The sequence below is a fragment of the Portunus trituberculatus genome, chromosome 35 (genome assembly GCF_017591435.1).
Source record: "Portunus trituberculatus isolate SZX2019 chromosome 35, ASM1759143v1, whole genome shotgun sequence".
Classification (NCBI taxonomy): domain Eukaryota; kingdom Metazoa; phylum Arthropoda; class Malacostraca; order Decapoda; family Portunidae; genus Portunus; species Portunus trituberculatus.
In genome coordinates this window covers 11038948-11053425 of record NC_059289.1, presented here as the reverse complement: position 1 = coordinate 11053425, position 14478 = coordinate 11038948, and the positions used below count along the sequence as shown (strand labels likewise).

Below are 14478 nucleotides of genomic sequence, written 5' to 3'. Positions count from 1 at the left end.
GAGAGAGAGAGAGAGAGAGAGAGAGAGAGAGAGAGAGAGAATGAACACTGCCATAATAAGAAAATAAAGAATAAACAATTTTAACATCCATAAACAGAGAGAGAGAGAGAGAGAGAGAGAGAGAGAGAGAGAGAGAGAGAGAGAGAGAGAGAGAGAGAGAGAGAGAGAGAGAGAGAGAGAGAGAGAGAGAGAGAGAGAGAGAGAAGGAAGTAAGAGAAAAAATATGAACACTGCCATAATAAGAAAATAAAGAAAAAAACAATTTTAACATCCATGAACAGAGAGAGAGAGAGAGAGAGAGAGAGAGAGAGAGAGAGAGAGAGAGAGAGAGAGAGAGATTAGGAAAAAAAGTTTCGAAAAAGGTGCATGTTCCCTGAAGTTTGATAAGTGACGGTGGTGGTGGTGGTGGAGGTGATGGTGGTGGTGGTGGTGACGGTGGTGGTGGTGTGTTGAGGCAGCACCACACCAAGGACGTCGGGACCCAGTTTTTTGCATGGCCAGCGCCGGGAAGCGGAGTGGTGATGGTGATGGTGGTGGTGGTGATAGTGATGGTGGTGATGGTTGTGGTGGTGGGGAAGGGCCCTGGGATGAGGTGATAGGGAGAAGGGATATGGTGGTGGTGGTGATGGTGGTGATGACGATGGTGGTGATTGTGATGGTGATGGTGGTGGTGGTGATGGTGGTGGTGGTGGTGGTGGTGAAGGGATATGGTGGGGGTGATGTTAGTGATAGGGAAGTGGTGAGATGACGGTGGATGTGGTGATAGTGACTGTGACAGTGGTAATGATGGTGGTGATGATAGTGGTGAGAATTCTAATGGTGATGGCGACCGTGGGGAATGTCTCTACACACACACACACACACACACACACACACACACACACACACACACACACACACACACACACACACACACACACACACACGTCTATTGTAATCTAATATACCGTGACCAGTTATTTTTCATTTCTTTTTTTCTATTCTTTTTTTCCGAAACGGTACTTGAATCACGATCTGAATTTACTTACACTTTTTTTCTTTAATTTTCCCCACAAGATGAAACATTGAAGCGTCTGTTTTTCCTATCCTCATTCATTCAGTTTTTATTTCACCAACTCTTTCTGCAGTGGAACGCTTTTCTTACCATGAGTTTTTTGGTATGATTAGATAACTTTATTTACATTAGGGTCTATGGAGGTCAGAAGATTAATGGTCAGAGTCTTCACTATATCAATCCCCACATGAGTTTTTGAAGCTGTATGAAATCGCCAAATAGTAAGCAGAATGAATATGAAGACGCGTCATGCTACTGAAGTGGTTAAGTGTTAAGTACAATGCTATTATTTTCTTCATTATTTGTTATTACAGTATTTCCGTTATTTTCAGTTTATATTTGCAGAACACAGGTAAATATTTTTTTTCTGAGTTGATGACGTCTTCGTTCTCTGTTTTTGTTGTTGTTGTTGTTGTTGTTGTTGTTGTTGTTGTTCATGACCTTTCCCTCTTCTTACTCTTCTCTCTCTCTCTTTTACTTTTCCGTTGTCTTCTTGTTCTTGTTATTGTTCTTCTTGTTCCTGTTCTTGTTCTTGTTCTTCATCTTTTTTCTATTTCTCGTGAGAACGGTGATGGTGGTGATGGTGGTGATGGTGGTGGTCATGGATGGATGGATGGATTTTGAGTTAGGCGGGTGGTCATGGATGATGGTGGTGTTGCTTCACTTCCTTCTTTAACTGACATGCGGAATTCTCAATGGCACAGCTTTCTTTGACGTCATCCTCCGGTGTGTGTGTGTGTGTGTGTGTGTGTGTGTGTGTGTGTGTGTGTGTGTGTGTGTGAGTGAACATCTTCCTCAGGCAACAAGCCTCTCACTTTCTTTTATTTTTTCTGTTGCTGCACACTCGTCTTGTTTCTCAGAGCGTATACAAACACGTTAACACGATACAATATGCATGCACTGTACCGCTTACCCTTAACTGTTTGTGTGTGTGTCAATATTGATACATCTTAACCCCGCCCGCCCGTCTCGCCCCCACCTCGCCCCGTCCCGCCCATGCCCTGTCCTGCTCAACAGTTCACGTCCTGGTCCGCCCATCGCCGCCTCCACCCACTGTCGCCTTGTTGCCGGTCCGCCCCAACCTTCACCTCGCATAACTTGACAGAATGATGTACACTGATAGCAAAACACGTAGCGATTTGAAATTTGTCATGGTTAAGGCAAGTGCAGTGTAGTAGTGGGTTTGTCTGATTACTGTGTGAATTGATAGATTGTTTCCTTTTCCTCCTGTTTTGTTTTGGTTTGTAAAGTGATAATACGAGGGCTTGACTTGTGTGTCATTATTCTTTGACTTAAACTGATCCACTATTGTTGCAATGTGAGTTATTTTTGCAAGCTCCATGAAAAATTTAATATATAGAACAATAAATGAGCAAATATTCATCATAACGATACTACTACTACTACTGCTACTACTGCTACTGCTACTGCTACTACTACTGCTACTACTACTACTACTACTACTACTACTACTACTACTACTGCTGCTGCTGCTGCTACTGCTACTACTACTACTACTGCTGCTGCTGCTGCTGCTGCTACTGCTGCTGCTACTACTACTACTACTACTACCACTGCTGCTGCTGCTGCTGCTGCTGCTGCTGCTGCTGCTGCTACTGCTGCTACTACTGCTACTACTGCTACTGCTACTGCTACCACTACTGCCACTACTACTACTACCACTGCTACCACACACCACCACCACACACACCACCACTATTATTACTACTACTACCACATATTACTACTACTGCTACTACTACTACTACTACTACCACCACCACTACTACTACTACCACTATTACTACTACTACTACTACTACTACTACTACTACTACTACTACTACTACTACTACTGCTACTGGAATAAGTAACAAGGAGGTGTAGGTAGTACATGGATATTTACCAGCTATCAGTCTCGTTTGTCAGAGAGACGGATGTGATTTATGCAGCAATACCTGTTTGCGTTTGTCATCGCACTCTCATGGATGCGGTGCGGACGTGATGCCCACAGTCATCCTTTTCTTTGTGATGAATTCTTCAGTTCATTTATAAGTCATTCACATACATTTTCATGAATCAGAATAACGACATCATCATTTGAAACTAAGTAATTCCCCATCAACTTTAATGTCGATTATTTATACAGCATTGTATTATTGTATTTCCCTGAAAACGTCTTTGAGGCAAAGGGCGACCAGCTTGAGAAATGCCGCGTCACTCTGGCTCAGTACAGTTACATGAGCATTATCATTTGGAAACTGGCTCTTATAGTTTTTGGTTTTCCTTTTTGTGAATGCATTGTTAAACTGACGAGTAATTCACTTGTTGAACAAAGCACAACTGAATCACCGTAATTTGTCCTTCATTTTCATTTTGTCTCTTTCATGTTACTGAAGCAGTGAAACAGTGTTTTTTGCTTCCTTGGCGCCCAACACAGCCGCTCCACACACCGTGCCTGGGACACACACACACACACACACACACACACTGGCTGATAAGGTCACGGGTCAGTGAGTGTTGTGGTCGTGTTCCGTCATGGTGTCTGCAGGATAAGATTTTCTTCCAAGTAAATTGGTTTGAGTCTTTCCTAAAAAGATGTTAGCCATGAGTGTGGCTGGTGTGCATTTTGCATGCGTGCGTGCGTCGTGATCCTTGCATTCCAGTGCGATGGCGTGAAGTCTATTTATTAACTTTTTGTTCTCAGATTGCACCATCGCCAATTGCTGGACGCACGCTGCCCCCTTCCCTGCAGGAGCTGTGTGGTTCACTCCTTATTTTGTGTTTGCAGGTACGTCACTGTCTTGTGCTTCCACACCTTGCTCTCTGTAGTGCTTACATTTAATTGATCTGCACATCGTTCATGCATTACCGCAGCGACGCGCCGCAACCTTCCGTCTTCCTCCTGTATTTCGGGGTCCTGTTTTAGGATGGGGATTAGGAATGCTTCACCTATCGTATCATCACGTAATGATCAACAGACTTCACTGCAGCAGCAACGATTGCTGGTGGAGTAACAAACGTGAATAGCGCGTAGTGCTTCGTAAATCTCCACCACCAGCATCTCCTCGGACCAGTGCTTCCCGAAGTCCCCACAATCCTTCCCAGAGTTCCCTGGGGTTTTACTAATCTTTAGCTGAGGATCTGAAAACAGGAGTGTACTCTGTGAAGAGGAATAAAAAAATGTTGCCGGTATTGTGCCGCTATGCCTTAGTGCCTTATATATGAACACGCACTACTTACTGCCTTCCAGGTGAATGACCCCCGCTCCTTTATAAACTCTGCGGTGTGAACACTCCAAGTGTTTGCGCTCAGTTTCCTCGTTGGAATAGCTGTCAGTGTTCTGTGTTCATACAGTGTCTCGTCTCACCACCGGTTCTTAAGCCCTGGAGGTCCGCCATGAGCAGTGCCGAGTGGTTTTCCATCGCTCAGACAAACTAAGGACATATATATATAGACACCAGGGTCTTTAACAGCGGCAGCCACCAGGTAGTGGTGAGTGTCTCCGGCTTCATATTCGTCCATAGAATCTCAGCCGCTTTATAGGGTCGGTATCGGGAAAGCAGTACAATCTTGAGATCCCGAGGCTGGTGCCATGAGTTACACACATTTTCAATCAAACACCGCCAACTTTTGCGGTCATTTCTCTTGTTGTACTTTCCTCATTCATAATAAGTAGCAACGGAAACTTTATATATCTTGCTCACAGGTCCTTTATTTCCAACTTCACGTCTCCTTCTCTGTCTGTCTTGCTACACGTCTTTCTTACTCACAAAAACAAGGTTAATTCGTCTCCTTCGCTACACAACATTACAGTCTGCAGCTCTTGAAGATTAAATTGCAAGTATTTACATTTCTACCACTTTTCCTAGGCTCTCATGTATGTAGTTAACGGGTGCTATGCTGCGGGACTCAGCTCTGTGGGGGCGGTTGGATGAAGGGCGAGGGCGATGTCTTGAAGGCCAGCTGATGGTCTGTCTGCAGCGATCGGATAGCGCGGCGAGTAACAGATAAATACCCCGGCAGGAAGTCAAAGTGAATCATTTGCTGTGGCGAACAATGACTACAGTGTGATGCGGTCTGGGATATTACCATTACTGATCATTCACCAAAATTAAATGATGCCACTTTTTTTTTCATTTTGTTTGCCACGATAATCACTGGATCTCTTCTATTGCTTGGCTTCAAATTCTGCTAAATGAGCTGTACAATTGTAATGTAGCTAATTTTGACTTATGGTCTAATCGTATGAAAACTGTGACTTTATGTAATGAATATACAAAACACAATTCAATGATCACCCAGTTTCTGTCCTAAGAACAAATAAGGCTTGGAAGAAAAACATTCCTACATTGATAGAAAGGAAATAAAATCAGTGAATTTTAGTCAATATTTATTAAGTAAATAATCTGTGGTAATAATTATTTATAAGTTTGATTCATCAGGCTCGCTTGACATTCGTTTTATGACAAACGAGTGGAAAGGCGAACAGAGAAGGTGGTCGAGGTGTTGCTATGCTTTCTTGATGCGCACGTTCCCTGTACAGTGAGGAGACGCAGCGAGCAGGGAATCACAAGTGTTCCCAGCACGCGCGTCTCTTGAGCGGCGGCGACAGGCATGTAGCATGTAAAGGACAGCGTGACGCGCGTTACGCCCTGGCGCTCATGATCATCTCCTTGATGGTGCGGAAACTCTTCTCGTGGGCGGCCTTGAGGCTGGCCACTGCGGGGGTGTCGTCGGGAAGGTCTGAGGCGGCCACCTTGAAGCCCATGGCGGGAGCAGCAGCGTACTTCCTCACGTGCACATCTCCCTTGGGGTTGACGTAGGCAAAGCTTCCTTTTGTGCGTCCCAGGGCGTCCCTGGTCTCCACGCGGGTGCTGGGGCCGCCCCAGTGGCCGAAGGAGTACTGCTTGAGCTCGTCCTGAGCATGGAACTGACCACCCACGAAGGGAGTGCCCACGGCGGGCATGGGTGGCTCAGGGGCGTTGAGGGGCTCAGGGGCGGCAGCCACCACCACAGGGGAGGCAACGGGGGCGGGAGCGACAGCAACGGTAGGAGCCTGGTACTGGACGGGGTGAGGCACCGCCTGGACCACGGGCTGGGCCACTGGTGCGGGCGCCACGAACCTGACGTTGGCGGGGAAGTGCAGCTGGACGCCTGGCCTCTGGATCTTGGTGACGGCGGGCGTGAGAGAGCTGGTGTAGGCGATGGCTGGGCTGGGGATGTAGGGCAGCGGCTGCAGCATTTGTGGGGCGCCTGCGCAGACGGCGGCCGCGGCGAGCAACACCTGTAATACCGGCCTATCAATCCACCTGTCCTGCTCCTTCACTCTTGTCCTTGTCCTTCCTGTCCTGCCTACCTACCCCACTCCTGTCCCACCTGTCTTGCTAACCTTCCTTCCTCCTGTCTCGCCTCTCATGTTCTCCCAGCCCTTCTACCCACCCACCTCCACACTCACATGCACCTCCCCAGCAGTCATGATTCCCTGCGTCATGTAACCCATAAGCTGCTGTCGTTTCCACTCTCAACATGACAGAGTCCATGAGGTATCCACTCAAAGACTTCACTCAGCGTCACAGTCACGGCTGCTGTTTAGTGAGTTGACCTGTGCCTCCTCCCACCCAGCTTCCACAGTCAACCCTTCTAATAAAACGCAATGCAAAAAGTGTGTGGATACTTTGATTGATTTCAAGATAATTACTCCACAAGAAAAAATATTGTATTTTGAAAAGTACGTTCTGCATGCAAGGTCATACATTTTTATTTGATTTGTTTTAAAATTTTCTTGTGTAAAGAATATTTACAATATATGAATATGCATCAAGTTCAGGGGGAAATTTTGTGAATGCTATCAAAGTTTTAACGAGGAGCACTTCAGCAAGACTATGTAAAGCCAAGTGAAGGACAGTGCATGAAGGCAAAAGTTGTTTTGAAATGGTGATGGTGGTGGTGCTGGTGGTGATGGTACTGTTTGACGATGTTGTTGATGCTGAAGGTGATGGTAATGTTATTTGGTGTTGTTGGTGGCATTGATGCTGACAGTGGATGTGTGTTAGTGTTTGATGATGACGGTGATGTTGGTGTGCTTGTGATTGTAAATAGTGTTGGTTGTGGTGGCGGTGGTGGTGGTGGTGGTGGTGATGGTGATGTCGGTGGTAGTGTTGTCAGTGACGGGCGTTACTCACCAGGAGCTTCATGGCTGAGTCTTGGCGGTGTCTGGGAGGGTGACTGTGGCGGAGTGATGACCGGCAGATGAGTCGGCGGAGGTTATATAGCAATACCTGGCCGGCCACGCCCTCCTTTGGCCCGGCTCTTCCTACGGGGCATCCTCCGCAGCGGCCTTCCACTGCGGTTCACGTTTTTCTCGTTTTGTTTCATCCGAGTGGTCTTTCCACACGCACTGAGCGCTGGCGAGGCGGTGAGACTTATCCCTGGGCCGCGGGTCTCGCCTGCAACTGGGGAGAATCGTTCCTGGGTGCAGCAGAGAGGCGCAGGCGTCCAGGGGGATGGCAGTGTGAAGGGCGCCATTGATTCTCTTCGAAGCTCACTCATTGTTGCCTTGAAACTTTCAAAGACGTTTTTTATCAGCACAACTATGCAGGAGATTATGTACCATCGTCCCCCACACTTGCTGCAGGAGGAAGGTGAAGGTGAGCGAAGGCGAGGCGCCCAAAAAAGAGGTGCAGCAGCGTCCGAGGGTCACTTCGCTGCTTCCAGACTTCAGATCTCGATGCTGGCCTTGGTCTTCTACTCGGCTGCGATATTTCGGATCCCTGTGGTGAATGCTACTCCGGATTGCTTCACTGCAGCACCACAGTAGCAGCGCGGTGCGTATGTGGATGCAGACAGCAGAAACTTTTGGAGCAACGCCAATGGCAGCTCAGACCTTCCTTTTGGTCTCTTTTCTTAATTCCAGCTTTCATAAGATCCTTTTTGATAGTTTTTTTTTTTAGGGGAGTGGGGGGGGGAAGCTTCCGTTCACATTCTGAAGCATTAGCACAATTGTTCGGACCTTCCAAGGAAACCACATCGCGTCATACCAGGGCTCGTATTCTCAAACACTTCTGTGCTTCACCTCTACTATTTCGAAAGGCTTTGTACAAATTTACACGAATTTTCTATGGTGTTTTTACTGTTCTAGAGGTAGTGACAATATTTCTACATTATTTACTGGAAAAACACACTTAAAAATTCCGGTGATCATCTCTGTGGCCTTGGAAAACAGTCGTATAGTGACAGACCAAAATGTTTCTGAATACACACCCAGCTCTCCACAACACCAGAGTGAATGTGTTAGGTAGGCATTGGACCCCTAGGAACCGATATTTTATGGTCCAGTACCTACCTGCGAATAGGTACTGTACGTACCATGCAATAGCCGCAGGTTTCTCTGACATCTACGCTTACATTCAAAGTTTCATCTCGTGTATAAGGTGAGTGTAAATGTTGCGTTTATTTCTTACTTCATGGAAAATACTGAACAAACACACCAGCCATAAATACTTGTCAAACCTTTGAATTTGGTTATGAAAAATAGATGAATTAAACTGAGAAGGAAAAGATTGGATTTCATAATGTGGTTAATTAAAAAGATTGGAATAAAGATTTGAGTTACAAGGAATTAAGACGGCTAAGATCAAGAGAGAAGAGTTAAGAGGAATCAGACTGAAATTGAATATAAAGAGGAAAGAAATTGGATTGAAGAGGAAAGAGGCTGGAATCAAGAAGCAGTTATTGTTATCATGAAGAATGCTGCTAGAATTCAAAAGATCAAGAGTAAAGAGGTTGAAGTCAAAAGAACGTTAACTGAAATCAAGAGGAAGCGAGGCTGGAGGAAGAGGAAGACGCGAAGAGATTAGCATTAAGATGAAGGAATCTTATAGTTTAGAAGATGGAGATTGGAGTTAAGAAAAAAGAAAACTAGATCTAAGATGGAAAAGATATTACAGTAGAGAGGAGAGAAAGGAATTCTAAAAGTAAGAAAATCTGGAGTCGAAAAGCAGGTTAGAATTAGGGGAAGGAGGTTGGAGTGAAGGAAAAGGTAGAAGAGGGAGTTAGAAAGGAGAGAGGTCGGAGAAAGGAAGTTGACTCTAAGACGAAGATAGCTGTGTGCTGTTGTTCAGTGGGAGGACGCGTGTACCAGTATTCCACTGATTCTCACAGGCAATATTGTTGCTTCCTCACGTATACCAATCCTTTCTGTCATATACAGAGCTCCGTGGAAGCGGCAGTCTGCGGCGAAGTTAGAGCCGTGGTGGATTCTTTTATCCTGTTCTACTCAGTGGTTAGAGCGCTGGCTTCACAAGCCAGAGGACCGGGATTCGATTCCCCGGCCGGGTGGAGATATTTGGGTGTCTCCCCCTTCACGTGTAGCCCCTGTTCACCTAGCAGTGAGTAGGTACGGGATGTAAATCGAGGAGTTGTGACCTTGTTGTCCCGGTGTGTGGTGTGTGCCTGGTCTCAGGCCTATCCGAAGATCGGAAATAATGAGCTCTGAGCTCGCTCCGTAGGGTTACGTCTGGCTGTCTCGTCAGAGACTGCAGCAGATCAAACAGTCAAACAGTCAAAAGATCCTGTGTGAGTTTTAAAGTGTCGTGTTATTTTTTATGTGTTGATGACAACCGCTGTGCAAGTGTGAGTTAACATTATCATGCATGTACCGCGTGCCTCGTTGTGCCACTCACTTAACAATTTTCTATGAAGTAAAACACATTTCCTTGACGTTTAACTTTTCAGTTGCACTCAGGATTGTTGCAGGAATTTTTAAGGCGTGCACGGCTGGCTGGGCTGATTGTAATGAGCTAAGGAGCTGAGCTTATAAGGTTGTGTCTTCTCAGGATCCTTTCATGCAGCCAAGGATTTGTCATAAGAGTGAAAGATTGTATAATACTGCATTTCCCTATCGTCTTTTACGCAGATGTGCGTGTCAAGACCAGCCTAACGATGATCTAGACCCAGACAGACTGCTAAGCAGAGTCGGTAGTTTCGTGATACGCAGCGACACCCTCAGCACGTGGCGAGTGGGCGACCGCCGTGCACACCACAACGACTGTTGTTGGCTTAGACTTAGAGAACCATGGAAGACTTGTTGGTGTGTAAGGCTCCTGGTGCTGGAGGGTCAAGGAAAAAGTAAAGGGTAGTGAAGGAAATACGGAGTGAAGTGTTATTTAAATTTATTAAGTAAATAATCTGTGATAATAATCATTTACAAGTTTGATTCAGTAGGCTCACTCGACATTCGTTTTATGACAAACGAGGTGACGCCCAAACAGAAACAGTGGTTATTGTTGTCGTTCTTGTCGTCGTCGTCGTCGTCGTCGTCATCGTCGTCGTCGTTGGCGTTGTGTTGTTGTGCACGTTGATGGCATACACACACCACTGCGTTGTGCTGTGCTGTGTTGTGTCGAGGTGTTGCGGTGCTTTCTTGATGCGCACGTTCCCTGTACAGTGAGGAGACGCAGCGAGCAGTGAACCACGAGTGTTTCCAGCCCGCGCGTCTCTTGAGCGGCGGCGACAGGCATGTAACACATAAAGGGCGGCGTGACGCGCGTTACGCCCTGGCGCTCGTGATCATCTCCTTGATGGTGCGGAAACTCTTCTCGTGGGCGGCCTTGAGGCTGGCCACTGCGGGGGTGTCGTCGGGAAGGTCTGAGGCGGCCACCTTGAAGCCCATGGCGGGAGCAGCAGCGTATTTCCTCACGTGCACGTCTCCCATGGGGTTGACGTAGGCGAAGCTTCCCTTGGTGCGTCCCAGGGCGTCCCTGGTCTCCACGCGGGTGCTGGGGCCGCCCCAGTGGCCGAAGGAGTACTGCTTGAGCTCGTCCTGAGCGTGGAACTGACCGCCCACGAAGGGAGTGCCCACGTCGGGCATGGGTGGCTCAGGGGCGTTGAGGGGCTCAGGGGCGGCAGCCACCACCACGGGGGAGGCAATGGGGGCGGGGGCGACAGCAACGGTAGGAGCCTGGTACTGGACGGGGTGAGGCACCGCCTGGACCACGGGCTGGGCCACTGGTGCGGGCGCCACGAACCTGACGTTGGAGGGGAAGTGCAGCTGGACGCCTGGCTTCTGGATCTTGGTGACGGCGGGTGTGAGGGAGCTGGTGTAGGCGATGGCTGGGCTGGGGATGTAGGGCAGCGGCTGCAGCATTTGTGGGGCGCCTGCGCAGACGGCGGCCGCGGCGAGCAACACCTGTAATACCGGCCTATCAATCTACCTGTCCTGTCTCCTCTCCACACACACACACACACACACACACACACACACACACACACACACACACACACACATACACACACACACACAAACACAAACACACGGCTGGTGGGAAATTATAGAATGGCAGGGCAGGGAAGACATGGTAAAGGAAGGTGGAGTGAGTGGACAGAGAAAGGGTCATAGGAAATGATGAACAAGAAACTATGAATCCAAGACAAGACAGGAATGAAATAAGAAATTGCGCTTTCCAATCAAGACTTATGGAATGGACGATGTGAAAGTCTTTGTGCGCTTTGGTAATGGCACGTATAAAAAGAAACTTTTCTTACAGTAAAATTAACCCCTTCAATACAATGACGCGTTTCCATATTCATTCTGCTTACTATTTTGTTATTTTATACAGCTTCCGAAGCTTATATGGGGATTAAAATAGTGAAGGTTGTGGCCATTAATCTTCTGACTTCCATCGACTCTTCCTAATGTATAATAAAATCGTCTAATCATACCCAAATTTCAGGTAAAAATGCATCCCAGTACTGAAGGGGTTAAGAAATTTGTGTGAATAATGAATCCATTTCAGCGGAAAATGCTGAAGTTCAAGAAAGTGATGCAGGAAGGAAGGGAAACAAGCGGCAGCAAGTGAACACGAGGGAAATTAACAATAAGCTAATGGTGATGGTAATAGTGATGGTGGTGGTGTTCTATGATAGTGATGATGTTGGTGGTACTGGTGATAGTGATGGGATAGTGTTACTCGATGGTGATAGTGTTTAGTGGTGGCAGTGTTGTCAGTGACGGGCGTTACTCACCAGGAGCTTCATGGCTGAGTCTTGGCGGTGTCTGGGAGGGTGACTGTGGCGGAGTGATGACCGGCAGATGAGTCGGCGGAGGTTATATAGCAATACCTGGCCGGCCACGCCCTCCTTTGGCCCGGCTCTTCCTACGGGCATCCTCCGCCGCGGCCTTCCACTGCGGTTCACGTTTTTCTCGTTTTGTTTCATCCGAGTCGTCTTTCCACAAACACTGAGGGCTGGCGAGGCGGTGGGACTTAACCTTGAGCTACGGGTGTCGCCTGCTGCAGGGGGGCGGATCGCCCCCGAGGTGCAGCAGAGAGGCGTAGGCGCCCATGGGGATGGCAGTGTGAAGGGCGCCATTGATTCTCTGAGGAGCTCACTCACTGTTGCCTTTTTTATCGACACAACTATGCAGAAAATAATGTACCATCGTCCCCTACACTTGCTGCGGGAGGAGGGCGAAGGCGAGTGGAGGCGAGACCCTCCAAAAAAAAGAAGGTGCTGTAGAGTCCGAGGGTCACTTCGCTGCTTCAAGACTCCAGATCTCGATGCTGGCCCTGGTCTTCTGCATTTTGGTCAGCGTCCTTCGAGTTTTTTTTTTTTCTCCTTTTAGAGGAAGGTCGCGTTCAAGGTTTCTGGGTCTGTAAGATTAATTCAAGAGAGGTTTTGTTTTTCAACACGGTGAAGATGTAGGGCTGCTGGAGACACCTGGGCCAAGTATAAGGAAAGGAGGCCACACGCAGGCACGGAGCGTCACCAGCGGCAGGGAGGCATCGATTAAACGCAAAGAATTTATGAGATTGTTCCTCTATCCATTCCACATCACTGCTTCATCGTCTCCTTGACATTTTTTTTTTCCCATGTATGAAGGGTCTGTGTTATTTTTTCGTTACTGCGGCTCACAGCCTGAGTGTACCGAAGTGAAAATGAAAGTAGAAGAGAACGAAAGAAAATATGCAACAAGATTGGTCTGTGGCAACCAGAAGTGAGTGTAGTGTAGTGAAAGTAAAAGGCGTCTTGAAGCTCTCGATTCATTCTTTTGCTTGAACCCTTTTCGCTCTCTCTCTCTCTCTCTCTCTCTCTCTCTCTCTCTCTCTCTCTCTCTCTCTCTCTTGTTTTGAAAAAGATATCCCAAATGTTTGAGGAGACACGAGAAGAAAGAGAGGAAAGAAGGATAGCTCAATAATACAAGGAAACATGCAACTTTCCCCGTACAGGACGAATGGGTGGTTTGGCATGGAGTGAAGGATAAAGGACCTACGCCACCGCCCCCCTAAATAGCGCCCCCACAAAAGAAAAGAATAAATGAATACATATAATAAAATGGTAGAATAAAATAGTATGTGAGGTAAAGGAAGGAATGAGAATATTATGTGTACCAACGACGTTAATTGGTCCTGTGTACAACTAAGAACACACACACACACACACACACACACACACACACACACACACACACACACACACACACACACACACACACACACACACACACACACACACACACACACACACACACACACACACACACACACACACTGAAGACTAAAGCAATATTTTTTTATGTCAATCAGTGTAGAGTATTTAGATTTGCGCTGCCAGAAGACTGAATATTCGTACAATGCGAGGGAAGATCAAGGGAGGATGAGGGGAAGATGAAGGGAGGACGAGTTGGTTGGTGTTTCATAATGAGTGAATCCCTGACCGTGGCGTCGTCTTCTTTCTCGATTCTGCCAGTCTTGTTATTTTTTGTGGCTTCCTTGCTCTTGACCTTGCCACTTCATGGGCCTCGAGGCAGGTAGGTTTTCCTCCACCTACCAACATCAGCACCACTACCACCACCTGTCCATTCCCGACCCTTGCCTCCACCACCTCCCAAGCCACCCACCCTTCCACCAGTCCTCCTCACCGCATGTCATCCAGTCACCATCCCAACAACGGCCACCCTTTGTTTTCTATCAATATCACTACTGTCATCTCATAGCCACCACACACTCCATGTTCCTGCCATCATCGTCATCACAGCCACACCTTCCCTCCTCGCCATCGCCTCAGCTCTCTTTGCCCTATTCAGGAGCACAAGTGGTTTCAAAAAAATCCCTTGTTGCTGTCACCCTGCACACGGCGCTCCCATACCCTTGCTGGTTGCTACCCTACCTACCAAGCCGCGGCCACGCCTTGCCCACTAGCCCCGCTCTACATGGGTGGGGCTGGTCCGGGCGGGGCGGTCGAGGGATGGAGGTGGTGTGTTCAAGGGTGTGGCGGGGAGCAAAAAAGTATATCGTAGCCGTTTGACATTTTTGCCTCATCTTCTGGTGGTGGAGATGGTCCTACTGAAGATTCACGGAAAAAAAATTGGCTCTCGGCAAAAACATAGATGGTAGCAACAAGAGGTGAGCCTAAGGGACGCCTGC

The 14478-nt window shown here is 47.6% G+C and overlaps 2 protein-coding genes across 2 annotated transcripts; both read right to left on the bottom strand.

The window, feature by feature from the left end:
• Window positions 1–5434: 5434 nt before the first annotated feature.
• LOC123513334 (cuticle protein 7-like) lies at window positions 5435–7405 on the bottom strand. The gene is made up of 2 exons (XM_045270459.1): window positions 7240–7405; window positions 5435–6341 (listed from the first exon to the last, which is right to left on the bottom strand). The coding sequence occupies exons 1-2, from the start codon at window positions 7249–7251 to the stop codon at window positions 5703–5705; spliced, it is 651 nt and encodes a 216-aa protein (XP_045126394.1). The 5' UTR covers window positions 7252–7405; the 3' UTR covers window positions 5435–5702.
• Window positions 7406–10210: 2805 nt separating this feature from the next.
• On the bottom strand, window positions 10211–12451 carry LOC123513328 (cyclin-dependent kinase inhibitor 1C-like). Its single transcript, XM_045270447.1, has 2 exons — window positions 12080–12451; window positions 10211–11243 (listed from the first exon to the last, which is right to left on the bottom strand). Exons 1-2 carry the CDS (start codon window positions 12422–12424, stop codon window positions 10605–10607), a joined length of 984 nt encoding a protein of 327 aa, XP_045126382.1. The 5' UTR covers window positions 12425–12451; the 3' UTR covers window positions 10211–10604.
• Between the last annotated feature and the right edge of the window lie 2027 nt (window positions 12452–14478).

Excerpts from the sequence above, each read along its gene's own strand:
- LOC123513328 (XM_045270447.1), bottom strand. The coding sequence starts at position 12,424 with ATGGCGCCCTTCACACTGCCATCCCCATGGGCGCCTACGCCTCTCTGC. Across the intron at positions 11,244-12,079 it reads ACTCAGCCATGAAGCTCCTG|GTGTTGCTCGCCGCGGCCGC; the intron begins GTGAGTAACGCC and ends CCGGTATTACAG.